Source organism: Schistocerca gregaria, chromosome 2 (genome assembly GCF_023897955.1).
Source record: "Schistocerca gregaria isolate iqSchGreg1 chromosome 2, iqSchGreg1.2, whole genome shotgun sequence".
NCBI classification, from domain to species: Eukaryota; Metazoa; Arthropoda; class Insecta; order Orthoptera; family Acrididae; genus Schistocerca; species Schistocerca gregaria.
The window spans coordinates 603,933,156-603,953,820 of NC_064921.1; the positions used below are offsets into that span (position 1 = coordinate 603,933,156).

At 41.0% G+C, this 20,665-nt stretch overlaps 1 protein-coding gene across 2 annotated transcripts in view; it reads left to right on the top strand.

Moving 5' to 3' along the window:
* The window catches only part of LOC126334549 (probable enoyl-CoA hydratase, mitochondrial), a 58,034-nt gene extending 37,925 nt beyond the window's left edge, over positions 1–20,109 (top strand). For both annotated transcript variants that reach the window (XM_049996921.1, XM_049996919.1), the window contains exons 6-8: positions 13,304–13,371; positions 14,532–14,610; positions 19,965–20,109. In XM_049996921.1, coding sequence (XP_049852878.1) covers positions 13,304–13,371; positions 14,532–14,597 — 134 coding nt within the window. In that variant the 3' untranslated portion in view covers positions 14,598–14,610; positions 19,965–20,109. The remainder of the gene's footprint in view (positions 1–13,303; positions 13,372–14,531; positions 14,611–19,964) is intronic.
* The last annotated feature ends 556 nt before the right edge of the window (positions 20,110–20,665 follow it).

Sequence of the window (20,665 nt, forward strand, 5' to 3'; positions counted from 1 at the left end):
CAATATATGCCATAATAGTGTTGGTAGGTTAGAAATTAGAAAGGGAAACACACAGGTTGAAGATAGATTTAGTGGTAAACAGTGAAATATGCTTGCAGGAGGAACAGGATTACAGGTCATGTGAGTATGGAGTTAAAAACATAAAATCAAATGAGGGTAATGCAGGAGTACCAGTAATAATAAACAAACAAGAAAAATTGGAATGTGGGTAAGTTATGGGCAAAATAGTGAACACATTCTCATAGTAAAGGTTGACACAGAGCCATCACCCACCTTATTTGGTTAAGTTTATACGCCTAAATGATAGACCCAAACAATTTATGATGAAATGAAAGAAATTATTCTGACAGTTTAGGGAAATGGAAGTTTTTAATTGCAGCCTTAAAATAGGCAGTAGGAAAAGGGAGATAAGAAAAAAATAGTAGAACATGGACTATGGAAAAGGAATGAATAGGGAAGTTGCCTAGTATCACCAGTTATATTTCTTTACTATATGCTTAGACATATGTTGTACCATATTATATGCCCTTGGCATCTAGTGGCAGTTTGCTGCACCAGCTGTAGTTTGTTGCCAAATATAGCTTTTAATTGCCATGAAATATTTTTTTCCCACCTTTCAGGGGCCATGGGAAGTATAAATACCAACAAATAACTTTCATTTAAGACCAGTTGGAAGATGCTTGCCACCAAAGTAATTTTTCTTTGAGATGTAGGAAGATACTTATCAATTTTTTATATTTCTTTTTGTGGATTGTGGGAAGCATACTTAGCACTGACTTAATTGCTTTACTATACTCGTAGAAATATGTCTTACCACCTCTGTATGTGCCTGTCATATTGTGTTAGTATGCTGTACCAGTAGTATTAAAATTGTTACAACAACCAGTTTTTATTTGTCATGAGATTGCTACTGTTGTCATCTGTGAAATTGGAAAACATTGCTTGATTTATAGTGACTTGATGTACATCAGTACACTGGCAGAATGACCAGATATTTCCAGATTGTCAAATCCTGTGTACAGGGAGCCAGCTTCTATGGATGTTAAGCATCACCAAGGGAATTGCAAAGCTTTTGTAATGCCAATCCCTAAAAGCTCACAAAAGGACAGTGGGCAAAATGTCTACCACCATAGTTTTGGCTCTAAATTGCAAACATAAAATTATCAAAAATCGGAATACAGGCAGTAGAGGAAGAAGTTCTTGGATAAAGCAGGAGAATTGAATTTAATGGAAGCAGAAGTACAAAAATGCTTCAATGAAGTAGACAAAAGCAAATACAAATGTCTAAAAAATGAGTCTAGCCCAGGCAGGCAGAGACAGCAGTGTGTGTGTGTGTGTGTGTGTGTGTGTGTGTGTGTGTGTGTGTATCAGAAACTTTGATTGGCATAAATTAATTTATCTGATTTAATCAGGGAGAAAAAAAAACACTTGGCTTTGCCCCATTTCCCACAAAGAAACTGATATCTCGCTTATCCATTGTAGCAAAGGCGGCTAGTACCCTTGAGTAATAGTAGAAGACCTTTTGTTAGACACAATCTCTCTAGGACTTTACAACACAAATATTTTGTGCCTTTTGGCATCTAGTGCTTTGCATTGGAAAATTGAATGTAGTGCAGTTTCATCCACCCTACCACATAGTTTGCATTTGGGGGGTTTCTTTCTCTCTACCCATCATGCACAGTCATTACCTGAAGTTTCCAAGGGCAGTTATCGGTCCTACTAAGAGTTTAATCTGCCTCCTGTTCAAGCCCAGGATTGCTGAGCTTCTCTTAAAACATGATTTTGTCATTATTGTTTTTGGATTTTAGTCCAACATTCTTTGTGCTGCCTCATAGTGGAGCTTCATAGTTTAGATTTTACCGTTACCTTAATGTTGATTGAGACAGGTGCCAGTACAATAAATGAAGTCATTTGCTCTTCACTGGTCAGCCTATCAGCTTCTTCATTACCACTTACTCCTGAGTGATCAGGGTCCCACTCCATGTCTACTCTGTTGCTTTCTCCTAGCCTCAAGAGAGTTTCATGGCATTCTGCAATGATCTTTGATCTCATTCAGACGCTGATAGATTTCAGAGCTGTTAAGCTGTCTGAATGAATGTAGGTGCTATACACCTTATAATGCCTAAGCAGATTATCCTCTGTTCCCAATGTGATAGTGAATATCTCTTTAGTCAGTTCTCCATGCCTTCAGATTGAAAACAAACTTCAACATCCTCCAAGCAGTAGGTACGACTCCTGCTGCTGGCCTGTCTCTAAACAAGCAACATAGGAGTATGATCAATCTCTGTACTGCTTGTTAAGGTAGAGATGGCAGAATTTCATCTGGATCTTGTGATTTGAAACATTCGCACCACTGACTGGATTTTCTTGAAGTCAAAACATTATTTGGGTGATTAACAGTTCTCTTGTTGGTTATTTGTGAACTAATAAATCAGTGCAACAATCTTGGTCTGTATCACCCGCAATAGTGCATTGAGGGAAGTGAGTCTTGAAGAGCACATTCAGTGTCTCATATGCTGTGCTTGTACGTGTTTGGCATGGGCTTCCTGATATTTTACCCATTGTCCTTTCCTTCTTGCAAAGTTGAACACAATTCTTACCTGCTTCCTTGGCAATTTAAATTATTGTTCCATCAAGGTGCATTCCTGTTTGTGCACTTCTTGGTAACTGGACAGTTTTCCTAAGTCCAAGATCAAGATGACAGACATCACTTCATCTGCCACTTCCTCTTAATCTACTGGCTTTGCTATTGATAGCTCCAGGCTAACATGAGTTTAGGTCTTTCCTATATCAGGGTGTATACAAACCGGGACAACCGGGAAAAAACCTGGGAATTTTTTGGAATTCCATGAATATTTCATTGTTTTAGCTTTCAGTTAAATTTTTGCAATTTTGACTGGTAAGAATTGATTCTCTAGCAAAGAATGCTACTGTATCCTGCTACTGGAGAATGATACTGCAGAAATAAAATATAAACTAGAGAGAGAAAAAAATAAAACTTCAGTGGCAAAGGAAATGCGCCATTTACAACAACAAAATGCTGTGCACGCACAAGCGTCTGCAAACAGTAGTAGTATGTCAAAGACCTTAGGACAAAGACTTTGTAATGCTTCATAACGATAAACTGTTCTCTGTGAGTGTGACATCACAACTGTTTACATTAGGTTCTGTTTGACCAGTTGCCAGCAGGCACATTCTCATGCGCAGTTGACTCGCATATGAGCAGTACCTTCTCCCGAATGAGATTTTCACTCTGCAGCGGAGTGTGCGCTGATATGAAACTTCCTGGCAGATTAAAACTGTGTGCCCGACCGAGACTCGAACTCGGGACCTTTGCCTTTCGCGGGCAAGAGCTCTACCAACTGAGCTACCGAAGCACGACTCACGCCCGGTACTCACAGCTTTACTTCTGCCAGTACCTCGTCTCCTACCTTCCAAACTTTTCGCAGGAGAGCTTCTGTAAAGGCAAAGGTCCCACGTTCGAGTCTCGGTCGGGCACACAGTTTTAATCTGCCAGGAAGTTTCATATCAGCGCACACTCCTCTACAGAGTGAAAATCTCATTCTGGAAACATCCCCCAGGCTGTGGCTAAGCCATGTCTGCACAATATCCTTTCTTTCAGGAGTGCTAGTTCTGCAGGGTTCCCACAAGAGCTTCTGTAAAGTTTGGAAGGTAGGAGACGAGGTACTGGCGGAATTAAAGCTGTGAGTACCGGGCGTGAGTCGTGCTTCGGTAGCTCGGATGGTAGAGCACTTGCCCGCGAAAGGCAAAGGTCCCGAGTTCGAGTCTCGGTCGGGCACACAGTTTTAATCTGCCAGGAAGTTTCAGTACCTTCTCCCGTTTCCCGCAACTTGAAGTGTGGCTGTTAAGTTATATCAGGAGTAAGCAGCAAGCTGCCAGATGCTAATGAGAATTTTTTTTCTCGCACACCCTAGGTGTCAGATTTGTGCATGTGCAGAGTTCTCTGAGTTGTAGTGGGGATTGGGTTAGTCTCCACTTGACCCCTGTTTGCGTTTGGTGATTTCGCTGTTTCTTCATCGTTTACAGCTCTCACGTCAAATGATAACAAAATTGATTTCTGCGGCCGGGACCTATCAATTGAATTTTAATACATTCTCATAGTTACGGAGGCCAAAAATATTATTAGTTTCAGTTTTCTGATTTTATTTCATTTCCAAATTAGTAGCAGTCAAGCATTAACCACCTTGCAGAACAATGAAGTTATTTTTATCATTCTCCTAAAGAAATTTGGCTTTATTAACCTTTTTGCTGGGGCAATCAAATTATTTGAAACGAAGTGTTTCTTTCCACAGTATTGGCAACGTCTGCTGAATTTAAAGTGCATATTTTCATCTTCTGCTGTGTATGGCATTATGCCTTAATAAAGAACCGAATATGAGGTAATACAGTACTGGTACTCCAAGAAAATTTACATCCCAAAAAAACAAACTGAAAAGCTTAATATTAGATGGGACCTACTTCATTGTGAATTTGGAAAAAACTAATGTGCACTTAAAGCCTAATTATGCATTTTAGTGTGGTTTACGAAATCCCGATGCTTTCTGAGTATCCTCTGATGTCCTGTTCCTTGTATGGCGTAATGCAAGCTCTCTTAGTGCTTTATACATGCGGGCATCTGACACCACTGCAGCTGCGCACATGCAATAATGCCTGTTTTCTGGCACTCCCTGGCAACTGCTCAATCGAATCTATTTCTAACAGTCTCGGGATAGTATTGTGAACGGTGGTTCGAAAAGCGTTACTTCCAAAGTAAATGTCTTTTTAAGCAAAATGAATTACGTTAAGTGTGAAAAAGTGGGATGAATTTCTTGAGTAACAGTGTTTAAAACTGAACACTTTGAGGACCAGCCACTTACAAGGATTTTGAGCCTAGAAGACCAGACATTTGTCATTATTTTAAATTTACTGGAACGTTTGTGTGATGTATCTTAAAGGGGGTATAACACATGCAAAATAGACCAATATTGTATGTGAAAGCTTAGCTTTTCTTGTAGCAATATTGTGTACATTAATGTAAACCATTGACTTATCCTCTTTGTGTGTTCGCACTACGTAACAGTGATCTTGCTATTGGCCGACTATAACACGTGCTCTACGCTCTGAATATCTGCCGCTGTTGTCGGATTGTGAGATCACGTGGCATGGGATATGACTGGTTTACAAAAGGACATCACAATCTCAATTTCATCGCTCCAGAAAACTAATGTGCTGTGTTTGGTGCAATTCGTAATACGAAAATATGCAGCGTATATGTTGCTGCACATCAAAGGTATTTCCAAAACTCCGCCCCCCCCCCCCCCCCCCCCCCCCCCGGGAAGTTCTAAGCCAGTGTATAAAATGTTAACCATTCAAAGGAGAGAGAAATTTTACAGTTCCAAAGGAAAAATCTACAGAAAACCTACTGTCACTTGGCACGGAAAAAGTGTATTTTCGCCCGGGAAAAGTATATTTTTTAAATAGGATACCCAGGAAAAATCCAGAATTTTTTTCTTGTTCATGTATACACCCTGTATATGAGTGTGTCTGTTGATAAGGATGGCTCCATCGCAACACGCCGTTGTTTGACTTTACTACCCATTAAGATGGACCCTAAAGTTATGTGAGTTCTTTTGTTTTTCTGCTCCTGAAGGTGGGTTTCTTACCAATATTCAGCATCTCTAAATTGTTCTCCAGTATGTATTCAAGTGGGTTCTCACCTCTGCTGCTGGTGTCGTTGCTTCCCACCACCAGGTTGTGGTCATAGTCATCATAGCCATCCAGCAGTTTTTTATTCAGCTGCAAGCAACTGTATACCACTCTTCACTTTCTGGGAAGGAAGCACACTGTCCTTGTAAGAAAGGTAAGGCGAGGGCAATACAAATTCTTTTTTGCTCACACTTTTCATCTTGATGGTCACTAAGACTGTGTAATGTAAGTTCACCATTGGCATGAATGAAATTCCGTTTTTAGCATAAATGCGTGTATTGTGTGCTTTTTAGATTTCTAGCATAAATCAGTTAATCTCCAGTTCCTCCAAGGCCTGATACATTCCCTTTATATAAACAGGGTTCTTAGACATGGACCATATCCACCTCCTGTCTTTCCAGGAGGCAACTCAAGGCTGCAATACTGAGTTGCAGGTTTATCTGCAATACTTTGTTGCCAGCTTTTCACAGCTGTTGTTCATATCCTTAATCCTGCTAATAGTACCCTGTGAGAACCCTAAGTATAATTTTAGGTCCTGCTCTTGCATTTCCTTCAGAGATTTTTCACCAACTTCCACCACAAGGATTTGGCTGTCATATCCAACCTTCTGGTAAATTATCCTCTAGTCATCTGTTGAAACTTTCTGGTTTTGCACCTACACTTACTCAGTCTGCGGGAACATCCTTAAGTAGTTAGATTGATAATTTAGCTGTCTTGAAGAGCTCTTGTGCTGTCTTCATGAGCCGCTTCATCTCCTCCCACAGAGGTATTTTGGGTATGGTTTCCTTCAGCCAGTCTACTGTTTGTATCCCCTCACATACAAAGATTAGAGGACATTTCTCCAAATAAACCATCCTGAAATTGAGGCCCTTACTTGTCTCTTCTCCAGTTGTTTCTGAGAGAGCCTTTTGAACTATCTTCCGGCTTTGAGGTGATGTTAACAAGAGGAAATTCTTGTTTGATTACTGCCACCCAAAAGCAGACACAGTGGTTCTACCTGTATAGCTTTGTTTCCCTGTTTCCTACCTCAGCTTTCTCTGGGATTAGTTATCCTGGTAGCTGGGAGTAAAGGCTCTTCTACTGTTCTCTTATTTTGTGTCTTGGAAGTGAGAGGGGTCTGTTGATCCCCTTTGGTCAGATGTAGTCTTTTCTTTGGAAGCCATTCTTTACCTTCATTTTCTGTGTGTTTTTTATTAGAAGTTTCCTCCTCTGTGCCCTAGATAAGACTTTGATCTCAATCTTGTCCAACTTCTCTCAGCAACATTTTCCACTTCTTGGACTGTTTCATCTCCATTCCAGTGGGGGAAACAGTTTCCATTGGTTCAGCACCTCATGTTTTGGTATCTGATGTTTCATCAAATCCCTCATGCTTTAAATTAGTTTCTGTGTTCTGCATTTTGTCCTATGAGAATTGGGGATATATAAGGTTGATGCCACCAAAGCCCCATGCCACTGCAAGTCTTATGACTCAGGGAGGTTGTCCGGTATCCCTGTGGCTTCATTCACAACACATCTCCCCTAGTGCCATTCAGCCCCTTGGAATGGATCGTATCACACCTTGGACGGGGTGAGTGCTCTCGTTTTGCCCTACTTGTGTCTACTGACACAGAGGACAGACTGCAAGTAACTGTGCATAATGGGAGCAGTCTGGCTGATGGGGCTGAGACTGAGACGGGGGGGAATGGGTAGGAGTTGGGGATTGTAAAATCTTGCTTGTGGGAGCATGCAGGAACATGATAGGGACAGGGTAGTGCAGTTAAGAAGTTACAGGAGGGGGAGGGGGAGCAGAAAAGGAGAAGAGGGGACAGAGAAGTAGAGGGGGTGGGGAGATAGGGAGGAGTGTGTGTGTGTGTGTGTGTGTGTGTGTGTGTGTGTGTGTGTGTGTGTGTGTGTGTGTGTGTGTTGCGGGGTGCATTTATTAAATAGAAGCCTGAGATATATAGTCGTCAGATGTATTTTCTGTGATGTTTCAGTAGGTACTTGAGATTTCATTTTTGCATAGTGTACATGGATTCAGTCGAAAAAAAAATATTGCTCATCATGTTTTTCATGCAACGCTCAGTGTTGACAGAAAGCATAGGTTCGTTCCCCATTATGTGCCCGTTTATTAGTGGTCCCAGATTAGTCTACCGCAATATTAATTTTATCAGTACGTATTAATAACAACACTAAAACATGAAGAATATACAGTAACTCGGTAGCCCTAGATGCTGGGCAGTAGCAGTCAGTGCAAGCCAGGCATGTGCTGTCACTGCTGGTTATTCTTGGATTTATGTCCCTGTTAATATATGTCAATAAGACAAATATTGCACTAATCTGGGATTGTTGTGTTGAATGCAGACATTAAATTGTGCTTTAAACATAATTTTGTTTTAAACTGAAGCTTTCCATTGACACTGGGGTCACATGAAAGATGTGATGAGCCCTATGTGTTCGCACTGCCTCCAGCTACACAATGCAAAAACTAAGTTGTAAATACCTGCTGAAACACCACCTCGTGTGTTTCTGCAGTTGGCCAGGGATGCACCTCTGTCAGGAGCTCATACAATGGACGAGATTGCATAATCTATAAAGGTCAGTGAACATCACTTTCAACACAGTTAGGTTTTTTAAATGGCACATGTAATGTTCCTTCTACGGAGACGAAAACTAGAGGTACAATTTAGTGATAAAACTTGGTTCTAGTGTGCTAAACACAATTATTAGTAGACTATAGCCCACAAACTTGAGTTTGTGCAAGACATTCTGCATGGAAAATGCACTCGCAAATAACCAGTAACATCACATCTGATTAACCTATGTCACCCCCATAGGTGTTAAAAGTGCCCACAATTTTCATAAGGACATTACCGTGTTGCACACATAGTAGTGTTTCCACAGATATTGCCACAGCAGTAATATGTTGTTACTTGTCCTTAGTGTTGTTTGTGGTTCATGGCGCACACACATACACACACTTTCACTCTCACCCCCAAGAAAGAAGTCTGGTGGTATCATGTCAGGGGACTGGGCTGGACAACTCATGGGACCTCCCCGTACTAACCACCTATTTGGAAACATTACATGCACACCGTTCCTGGAAACAAGTAAGTAGCGTGTGGTGCATGTCACTCTGGAACCACATTGATGTGTTTCCAATCCACTCTATGAGAAGGGGTAATGTGTCTTGCAGAAATGATGCATATCACTGTCCTGTTAATGCTCCCTGATAAAAATAGGGACCTACAATAGGGGTACCAGTGATGTTGTACCAAATGTTGCTACCCCACTGTCACTAATGAGCACCACTCCATGTAATAGATTCAAAATTTGTTTCTGTGTACCCTCCCTCAATAGTCCCATTGATTAGTACCAACTATTATTCTTGCTGAGTTCAGGTCCATTACATTTCGTTAGGGCCTTACATCCTGTTAGGGCTAGCAACATGAATGGCAAATAATTTTCAAACTCTCTTATTTTTTGTAGAATGAAGGCTTTCACGACTAGGTGACATGGCTGTTGATATACTTTTCGGGATGTGAGGGCATGGTCCAAGGACTTTTCTGCTCCTTACGTTTCGTCCAGGACTGCGCTGGACTTCCTCAGAGGCGCTGCTCCGCTGAGTCTTGCCGACAGACTGGTCGGGTGTCTGAGAGAGACTTATATATTGTGAGAAAGGGAGCATGGTTCAGGTGACACGTGACGAGCAGTGATAATCCATAGCAAAGATAAGGTTGACTATTGATTACCACCTTGTCAAAGATAAAAATTGTTAGCAATTTTGTATAGCCACTGTCCATATATCGCTAAGTTTCATAGCCTCCTCTTTCCTATTAAAATTATCGTGATGTTTATAAATTTCAATAGCTTCTCTATATAGCCGTGGATAGTAATTTAATGTTGTAGATAAAACTTCGGTATCAGAAAACTTCACTTGGTGGTAGCCTGGTTGAAGAGCATATTCCGCTACAGCTGATTTTTCTATTTTTCCAAGTCGACAAAGACTTGTATGCTCTTTCATTCGCTTATTTACGCTTCTTTTGGTAGTACCAATATAAACTTTACTACCTTCATATGACAGAGATTGTTTTTTTGGCCTTGTCGTGCCCCATCTACTGAGGAAGCTATTCTGTAGGTCATACGCCAAGAACCCCAACAAAATAACCATAGTGTAGCAACAGAGCTGTATGACTCGCATCGCATGGTCATTGATGTGTGCACAGACATGGGCTGCACCCCCCAATCATAATTCTTTAACACAACAACTGGATCCTGTAGACTGCCATCTCTGGTTGCAATTCTGTGAATGGTTCCAACAACAGGAACCCACCGAAAACTTCATATAAATTGTGATATGGTCAAATGAAGCACTATTCATTCGTGAGGGTGTCTTCAGTATGCTCAATGTACACCATTGGTGTGACATCAACCCGCGTGTTACCCATGACCATGGATATCAAGTTAATTTTGGCGTCAGTACCTGGGCCAGAATATTGGGAGGTGGTAGTTTTGGTCCCTGCTTGTTGCCTGACTGGGCAACTGCACAAAGGTATTCTTCTCTGCACAAAGGTATTCTTCTCAAGCTATTTGCCTGACACTTTGAAAGATGTTCCACTTCAGGTTTGGCAGAGATAATGGTTCCAACATCATGGTGCATCTCTAAAATTTGGAATTTGTGCGCGTTGGTATTTAGACAGAACATTTCCAGGGAAATGGCATGAATGATGAGGTCCAGTTGATGGCCTCTGCGTTCACCTGATCTAAATCCCATGGATTTCTTCCTGTGGGTATACTTTAAGGAGCATGTGTATTTTACTCCACCACCGTGTGGAAGAATTAATAGTGCATGTTCATGCTGCTCTTGTATCTGTGGATGCAGCAATGTTGCAAAAGGTACGGAGCTGTATGACCCAGTTGGTCACACAGTGTTTAGTCATGCAGCGTGTCGCACTATTTCGGACCTGCAGGAGGTCACTTTGAACATCTGCTCAAAGGACAATGTATTCTTTTGTAAAGTCATGAAGTAATTAATATTGACATTATTATTGTCACTGGTTGCTAATGCGTTACATCTGAGCAGATGTACCAAAAAGTGGAGGCCCACTGGTGCCGACCAGCTGCTGCGTTATCCTCAGCCCTCCAACATCATCGGATGTGAATACGGAGGGACTTGTGGTCAGCACACAACTCTTGGCCATTGTCAGTTTTCATGACCGGTGCCACTACGTCTCAGTGAAATAGCTCCTCAGTTGGTCTCACAATGGCCAAGTGCACCCCACTTGCCCACACCACTAGACAGACCTGGGCGGTGGCCCATCCAAGTGCTAGTCAAACCTGACAGTTAACTTCAGTGATATGACGGGAACTGGTGTTACCACTGCAGCAAGGCCATTGGCTGAGCGGATGTACTGTATCTAGTATAAGTGACTAGATGTTGATTTATTTAACTGTGCAGTCATCATTAGCATTTTGAAATAGATATTGTTTTTGTAGTTACTCTGTCCTATGACAGTTCATTTGTTTCAACTGTCTATTTCTGACTTGTCTGACCATGGTTTTCTTATGTTCACCGTTACAAAAGACTGTTCTATGTAAATGTTGGATAAGTGTGGCTTAAGAATTGGTGTATAATGAAATTAGCAAATAAAAACAAATACACCTCAACCCAGAATCAAGCTCTCGACTTCCTGCATGCTAACCCAAAATGCTATCCACTGCACTAACTGCACAGTGCACAGATGTAGTTACCATTCATGTGATTACAGTGTTGTCAGATTTCCAATCTTTAACAGGCATTTACTACCAGAAATATGCACTGGACAAAATTTTGTGACACAAAGTTTTGTATTGCTGGTATGTGAGGAATTGCGCTCCAAAGTCAGTGTGTGTGAATTTTTCTTTGCCGTGTGTGTGCGTGTGCGTGGTTTATTTCCTGTTTCACTGCTAATTTGCTTCTTTAACACAACACCATAATGTTAGTTTCTTTTCAAATTAACATGCATTATAGGTTTATATACAAATGTTTATCTATTGAATACAGTCATTGAAGTTGTCTCAGTAGTGTCTCTGGCTTCATTGACCACCTCCTGTCACTTCTAACTATATTATACGTTGAGCAGTACCTCTCTGCATCCACAATATTGACAGATGCCAAAAAAGTTTTAGCTGGGTCTTGTGCTATGTGTTTACATAGCTTTTGTAAATTTTTCATAGCAGCAGGTGCTTTCTGTGCCTCATGTTGGAATGTGTCAAAACAAGTTATAGTACCTGTTGAAAAACAACCTTCAGAATTCCTTTTTAATTGTAATTTGATACTCTGAAGCCCCTCTCCCCCTCCCCCCTCCAACAAATGTACAAATAGGTAAATCATTCCTTCTAGTGTTGTAATGAAACTGACAATGCTAGCACATGTCACTTACAAATTTTACACTGTACGAAGTCTAAATCTGATGCAGCTTCATTTTTTAAAATGATCAAAAATTAGCCTAAAACAGCAGTTAGGTTTTCCAATGATCTGAAAAATTTAATGATTACCGCTTTTAATGTGTTTTTCCAAATGGTCCTCCTGCAATTTGAGTTTCACTTTACATAATTAACACACAAAATAATTTTTGTTGGAACAGAAAAGCCTTCTTCATTCAGATAGCCATCGCAAATTGAATTTATGCCTACCTGTTTTTTAGCATACTACAACCACTTAACAATGTTCACGAATTAACAAAACATTACACTGTTACAGTTAATTAAGAGTGTGTTACCATATCCATCTGAAAATTTTCACAAAGGAATAGATAGAAGAAAAGGGAAAAGCGAGAAAAAATTGTAGTGTTGCTCATATTTTAGAAACTCTTATTCCATAATTACAAAAAGGAAAGAGTAATGAATATAGCAGCAGATAGAGGAAAACAGCCTTTCCAGACCTGTAGCAACAGATGTATGTTTGCTACTTTCTTAACAAACATTTCTGTGTTTAATGCTGAAATATACCAATTTCGCATATTATTGCACTTTGAAATTGACCAAAAACATGACACACCATATCCAGGTAGTGTTGGAGTAATCATTTTTTACACTTGCATTTATATCTTGTGCAAATTTCACATAGCTCTAGTTACTACATTATACGTAATTTCCTCCAACATCATTATATTATGACATAATGTTAGCTGATTGCAAGTTGAATAATTGTGATAGGAGAATGCAGATACAGTTTTGATAGTCATTTTCTTCCTGTCTTAATGATTATCACTGAGTAACTCTTTGAAACCAGCTGATTTTTATATATGTTCAAAGCAGTTTTGTGTAGATGACTGTTTTATGACAAAGATGACGAGATCAATAAAAGTAGCCAATTAGAGAAACTTAGTTGATTACATTTGTCTGGACTAATTAATTTTATGATACCAGTAATGCTGGCATTGTAAAAGTCATCGCTACCTTTCATCATTGTACTATCTGTTTTGAGCTATTACTTCAAACATCATCTCTTATTTGTCAGTTTGATAGTGTGTGTGTGTGTGTGTGTGTGTGTGTGTGTGTGTGTGTTGGTCATGTATTATGCATCATGTAATTCACAAAGGAGTCTATTAGTGTTTAATAAGTTTCCTTTTCCTTCTAGCTTACGAAACTACCCTCCAGGAAGGGCTTCATTTTGAGAAAAGGACATTCCATGCAACATTTGCAACTGTAAGTATCAAATATGTTTAACAGAAACTATACTCTGCATGTTCTATCATGCTGCAGCTTACAGAACAGCTTCTAAGTAGAAACTAATGTTCTGAGCTAAAGGTCAGCTCTCGAGAATGAAAGATGTCGCGAACTTCTGTAGTGTCCTTTGAAAGAATAGTAGTCAAAATGATAAACTACGGAAGTAAGTTGTAATAGGAAAACGGAAATAAAAAAGTTAAAGGACTTTATTTTTAGATATAACATTACAGAAAGTGAAGGTAAGGAAAATAGGAGCCACAAGGTAAAAGATTATACAATTTTGTGTCACTCATAACCTTAAAAGGTACAGTTGTGGCTGTCAAGAGTGCTACAGCACATTTCACAAATGCATTGCTAGTTTGAAATGAAGTTACATGGGAAAGATAAAGTGCACATTGTCAATAGAGTTAATTGTTTGAGGACTGGTGTGGAAGATTGTGTTCTTAATCAGTCCCCATGAAATCGCATGGAGGTGGATGGAGGATAATTAGTTGGCTCAAGGTCAGCATAAGTCAATTTCAGTTTTTGAGAATATTGTAAAACAACTTGACTGTTAAACCATTAATCAACAACCACGCAATACTTGCAAAGTGAGTGTGATTGGCTTCATTCATTTTTAACTGATACTCATGTATTTTAGCTTTTAGCTAAAACAATCTTAATGGAAATTATTTAACTCAGATGGGCAAAGGACGCATCTCTAATGACTCAAGTAGAGATATTCTAAAAATGTTCCTTTTGCTGCTCCTGAAGTTAACCAGAAATATTAAACATCAAAGCCCTGTGACTGTTAATATCTGTTTTACATTTTTGGTAAGTTAAGAAATTCCTGACAGCATTCTACTTATGGACACCCTTTCTGTAATATATGTTGAAACTATAATTGAGACATACAGTAGGAACCAGATACTACACGAGGTTTGTATGGAAGAATATGAACGTAATTAGCTACACACTTAAAAGGAGCAGGCCAAAATAGATTTGCATTGTTCACAATTATATACTGAGACTTGTTAAATTCACTATATTACACTTTGGTTTTGTGTGGATCTTTCAGAGATAAGAGTAAATGTTGTTCTGCAACAGCACAAAAGATTGCTGAATTCATAAATAAATAACTTGTTTTTCTTTCATTGCAGGCTGACCGTAAAGAAGGAATGACAGCTTTTGTTGAAAAGCGCCCTCCAAAGTTCACAAATAACTAAGCTGATATAAAAGGTGTGTAAATTAAGATTTCTTTTCATATCTATATTGTAGTATAGGTGGAACACAGTGGAAAACTGTTGGTGTCGTCCGTTAACAAACACACGCCAAATTATACAGACTGCAGTTTATTCATAATATTCTTGCCTAGAATTAAGTGGATATACTGACCACTAAATTAATGTGGTTGATCTTGATCACCTGAAAGCATGAGAAACCATAAGTAGGTACACAGATAGTCTGAACATCATTTCAAAGTCTTTACAGAAGGTACAACTCTCCAAACCTTGTCCACAAACAGATTTCCAATACCCCCCTCCCCAGAGGGCCCACAGCTCTTTCGTGGTACATGTGGTGCATGCATAGGGCCCAAGCTATTGCAGCCTCTCTTCTCTTCCAGGCTGCATTCCCTTCACCATATCCACTCCTTTTCATTCTAGATCCAACTCCCTCCTGTCCCCCCACTCCCCTTTCTCGACCTGGCTATTCCCTTAGTTCTGCTATTTCTTTACTGTCTTGTCACACTCTTCCACTCTCCCACCCCCCTTTTTCTCACTTCTTGGGGCTGTTGTACTACTATCCTCCAATGGAACTGTAATAGTTACTATTGTCACCTATTGTCTCCTGTTTTTCTCTACTCTGTAGCTTCTGTCGTATTGCAGAAATTTCATTTTCAGGATACTCATTCACCATCTCTTCATGGCTTCCTAGCCTTCAGACAAAACTGGGTCGTCTTCAAACCATACAGGAAGCAGTGGCTGGATCAGTTTAGACTCTGTGGTAATGATATAGAATCTTTACCTTCCCCCACACTGGCTTCCAGTCCTTCTTTACCGCTTTTGACAGATCCCTTCCCCCTTTCCATGTCCTTGTAGATTTTAACACCCATAATGCTCTATGGGGTAGTAATGCGACCACTGACTGGGGCGGGATTGTTGTGGACCTGCTGTCAAGGCTTCATCTCTGCCTCCTCAACCTGTAGCTCCCACATCCTTTAGTGCAGTGCGCGGTACTTTCTCAGCCATCTGAAGCCCTGGATTTCTCCCCTCCATTCAATGGGGAGTTCATGAAGATTTGTGTGTTGTCTTACCTTTTCTTCAGCGTCACTCACCTGAATGTCCTTCCAGGTAGGTCTTTACTAATGCAGTTTGGGATGCCTTTTCCTTGACTGCCATCCCAACTGCTTCACCACACAGCAACGTTAAGTCCGTACAATGATTGATCAGTGCCATCCTGTTGGCATCTGTCTGAGCGAGTCCCTCTTCCTCAGATTCTCCTCGATGGAAGACTGTCCCTTGGTCAAACCCCGAAATTGCTGTGGCTATTAAAGACATTCATCATGCTCTCCAGCACCCATCTCTCGACCACCTCCTGACCTGTAAACAGCTTTGTGTCCAGGCCCGTTATCTTGTTACATGCCAGAAACAGATTTGTCGGGAACAATGTCACTGCCATAGTAATATACGCCATCTTTGCAGGTGTGGGCAAAGGTCAGGTGCATTTTTGGCTACCATCATCGTGCAGGCATCCTGGGAATTTCCCTGAATGGTGTTATCCTCACCAGCCCAGACTCTGTGACTGAGCATTTTGCTTGGCATTTCGTCAAAGACTCGGCATTGGTCCACATCCACCGGCATTCTGTCTCCTCAGACACCGTCAGAAAAGACTTCCTGTATGTTACGTTCCCTGTCACCTGGTGGCTTATAACACCCTGTTTAGTGAGTGGGAATTCACCAACACCTTTGCTTCCTGCCCCGACATGGCTCATGGACTGGACTAGGTGCACAACCAAATGCTTCAGTACTTATTAGTGGCTAACAAACCTCATAAACTTGCCCTTATGAACCATCTCTGAAGCAAGGTTAATTCCCTTCCCAGTGGTGAGAAAGTGTCATTATTCCTGTTTTGCAGTCGGGTAAACTGTCTCTTCAGATGGAGTGCTATCATCTGATCAGTTTAAAACCAGTGGCCTCTGCAAGTTACTAGACTGTATGGCAAGTCGAAGGCTGTACTGGATCCTTGAATGCCAGGACCTGTTGGCTCAGACCGAGGGTGGTTTTTGCAGAGGCCACTCTACTGCAGGTAATTTGGACCACCTGGAGTCCGCTATACTGACAGGTTTTGTCCAGCATCAACACCTTGTAGCAGTCTCCTTTGATTTGCATAAAGCCTATGATTCTACATGGCACCACCACACCCTTGCATGAGTGGGACATCCATGGCCCACTCCAGATTTTTATCCAGCACTTTCTTTCTTGTCACACTTTGCAGCTATAGCCTCCCATAGCACTTCTCCTTTGCCGGAAAATGGGGCTCTGCGCATTTTTGTTTTGAATGTCCTGTTCTTTTTAGTGGCTGTCAGTGGTCTGGTGGCACCTGTGGGACCAATGGTATCCTCCTCTTTGTATGCTGATGATTTTTTGCATTTCTTGTTGTTCGTCTGCAATGGGCATTGCTAAACGCAGACCGCAGGGGGTAGTACACCAAACGCAACCATAGGCTGTCACTCATGGCTTCAATGTTTGGCTGCTAAGACATGTTACGCATTTCTGTCATCACTGTACACTGCATCTGCTCCTTCCCCATCTTCAACTAAATAAAACATGTTGGTCATACTTCAGTGCTCTTCGCTTTCTCAGCATTACCAACTGGGATGCAAACTACTCTACTCTGTTACAGCTCTGCAAACCAATGGTCCAGTTCCATCTTGATTATGGGAGTCTCGCATATGGTTCAGCATCACCTTCGACGTTACAGATGCTGAAGGCAATACACCGTTGTGGGGTATGACTGGCACCTTTCAGACTTTCCCTGTGATCAGCCTCCTAGTGGAGGCAGATGTTTTGCTACAGAGGGTTCCGTGCCAACAACAGTTCATCTTTTATACATTACATAATGCATCCACTGCTCCCTAGAGCTCCCTAACTACTGTTCCCTTTTTCCAGATACAGAGATCTGCCTTCAGCAATGGTAGCCCAGCTCTGGAGTTAGTTTCCATCCACAGCTGGACCCTTTTTCCAAAATTTCAGCTTTCTGCTGTACCACATCTTCTCTGGGCCTGCTCACATACACCTCCTTGGTGTACCCTTCGTCCACAGCTCTGTCTTGACCTATAACAAGGTTGAAAGACTCAGTTTCACCTGAGGCCCTCCACTGCCAATTCACCTCTAATCCTATATGTATGGCTTGATGGTTGCTGGTCGCACTGGCTTTGCATATGTTCATGCAGTATGTAATGAATTCTGCTCCTTGCCGGATGGCTGCAATGGTTTCACTGTGAAGTTGGTAACCATATCTCAAATTCTTCAGCGTATCTTTCCTTGCTCTGATGAGTCCTTTCTAACCTGTAGCGACTCATTGAACAGTTTACAAGCTCTTGACCAATATCACCCTTCCCGCCCCTTGATTCTGACTATCCAGGATTGCCTTTTTGCTCTCAAACAACATCAACACTGGATGGTCTTTGTCTGGACTGTTGGTCATGTTGGGATCCTGAGGATGAACTCGCTGATAGGCTGGCAAAATTGGATACTGGCAAGTTGCCTTTTGAGATTGGTGTTTTGCCACTGGTATTCAATTGATATTATGCTGTCAAGTTCTAAGTATGTGGAATACAGAATGGCATACTCTGTTGTCACTGAACAAACTATAGGTCATAAAGGGGGCCATGAATTTGTGGAGGTCTTCCATGCAGGTATCTAACAAGGATCTGCCCCATGGTCATTGTGCTGCTTGTTTGTTCCATATTTTGGTGGAATGTCCTAACATACTGGCCCTACAGTGGACTCTTCCTCTTTGTGACACTCTACCCCTGGTGTTAGATGATGCCTCAGTGACTACTGACCTGGTTATACAGTTTATTTGTGAAGGGGATTTTTATCTGTCTGTCTAAGGGAGGGCGCCTCTGCCTTGTCTGCCCATTTAGACATTGGCAGGCTGCCCTGTTGTCTCCTCTGCCCAGACTAGGCAGTGGCTGTCTGGGCTTTGGAGGCTTGCCCCAGCCCTCATCCTGCCTGTTCTTTTACTTATCTGACTTGGTGTTACGCCTCTGTTTTCCTGCCCTTCTCTCACCCTGTCCATGTTGTCGCTGTATCCATGTCACTTGTTTTTACTGTGTATCGTTGGGTGGGGCACCTCTGGTAAGTGGCGGGGTTGTGTCCCCCATTGCATTGTCTGCTTTTGAGGGCCTCCAGCTGCCCTCTGGATGGGGCACCTCACCCACCTTTCTTCCTTTCCCCCTTTTCTTCTTTCTTGTTGTTTTCTTTAGGCAATGTTCACCTTCAGCAGACCCTGGCATGTTCTTTCCTTTGGCTTTGCACACTACGACCTTCTTTGATGTACAGTTTCAATGACTTGCCTGTTCCAGGTAGGAGGGACTGAAACCCTCATAGTTCAGTTCCTTTAAACCTTAAGCCAACCAACCAACCAGATCTCTGATACCATATCCTTTCAAAGTTGTATCATGAGCACCACACTTACTAACCAGTTGCCAAGAGTTGTCTGTTGCATTACCCAGTGGCACTCTGGTTTAAATAACTGAACCTCATCCATTGCCAGAGTGAATTCTCTCTCTCATTGTGCACCGAAATGTGGAATACCTTCCTCAGAGGTCATCCCACCTCTCACAAAGTGGTATTGTATCACGTAGCCAATCAGCAAAATTGTTTTGTCTCTCATGTTGCCTCTGGGTCATGTCTGTTTGAAAGGCCTGGGTCCAAACCCTGTTTCATGCCCACAGTTCCCACATGTTGTTTAGATCATATCACTGGTAGATCATATCCAATCAGAAGAAAAGATACCAATGAAAACAGACAAATAACATAATACCTGCCACATGTGCATCCATATTAGTGTTCATTGTTAAACAGCTGTCCAACTGAGATTGTCCACCCAGTGCAACAAAATTGTTCAAAGCACAGTGTGGTTGACATAGATGACCTATGGCCTCTGTAACCTCTCTGCAACACTAGGTATCCTTCAGTCCTCCCTTGTTCACTTATCTCCACACCAACCTCAGGCCCTGTTTCCACCTATCAACAATCTCCTTGACAGACTGTTTCATCCTGCCCTACTTCCTACCGCCTCCTATCTCCTTTTGTTTCAGTTTATAGTCATATGCATCTATAGATTTTCATGTATACTATTCTCTGTGGTCTTACACTATTATATACTTCTCCTTTAATTGCCACCATCTGCCTGCACAAGGACAGCCTTCCTGTGGTGTGCCTTATTTCTATTCCTCCCTCATTTTCCCTTCGTGTTCTAGCCCTTGCCCTCTGTTACGTTACTGCGCTCTTGTTCATTTCACTACTCCACCACATTTTTATGTGCTTCATTTAATTAAAATAACCTTTTTTGTATTGTTTCAGAGCTTTTTGATGTCACCTGACTGCTGAAGACTGTTGAGAATGGTTATGAGGATCTTTATGCAAGAAATATATTTTTTATACTTTTGTAAATGATTAATCAACTGTCAGTTACGAAATAAAATCCTTTCAACATTGTCTTTTATAATTCAAATACGTACCTTCAGTCGTGAATTTAATTCATTTTTCTTATGTTATACCAATTCCTTAATTTTGAATGAATTTGGAATATGCTTTTTAACATTGAAGAACATGGTTCACAGAAAATAGAGTATACAACTGATATCTTTCTCCACAATTATAGAAATTTTACCTTTTAATTGTTGAATTTAATTTATTGTTCTCTTTAAAACTCTTTGAATAGTGTACAGATTTTTGTGATTTATGGAGTAATTTTGTAACATAATTTTAGAAACTGAAACGCAAGACTTCAGAAAAATAATAATCAGAGGTATGGGTCGATACACATTCTGATGACACATTCAGCATTTGACTAAAAAATTTGCTCTAATGAACTGTAACAAATTGACTGCTGTGAACACTCGAGTTAAAGAATATGTAGGTGTGGCCAATGTTCCACATGACAAAATGTTGTGGATTACAGTGCACATTTTGTCTTCAGAAGACCAGCACTATGTTCTGTAAGGCCTATACTGCCCTTACATACAATTACAAATGTTAGCAGCTATCAATCAATTATAAAT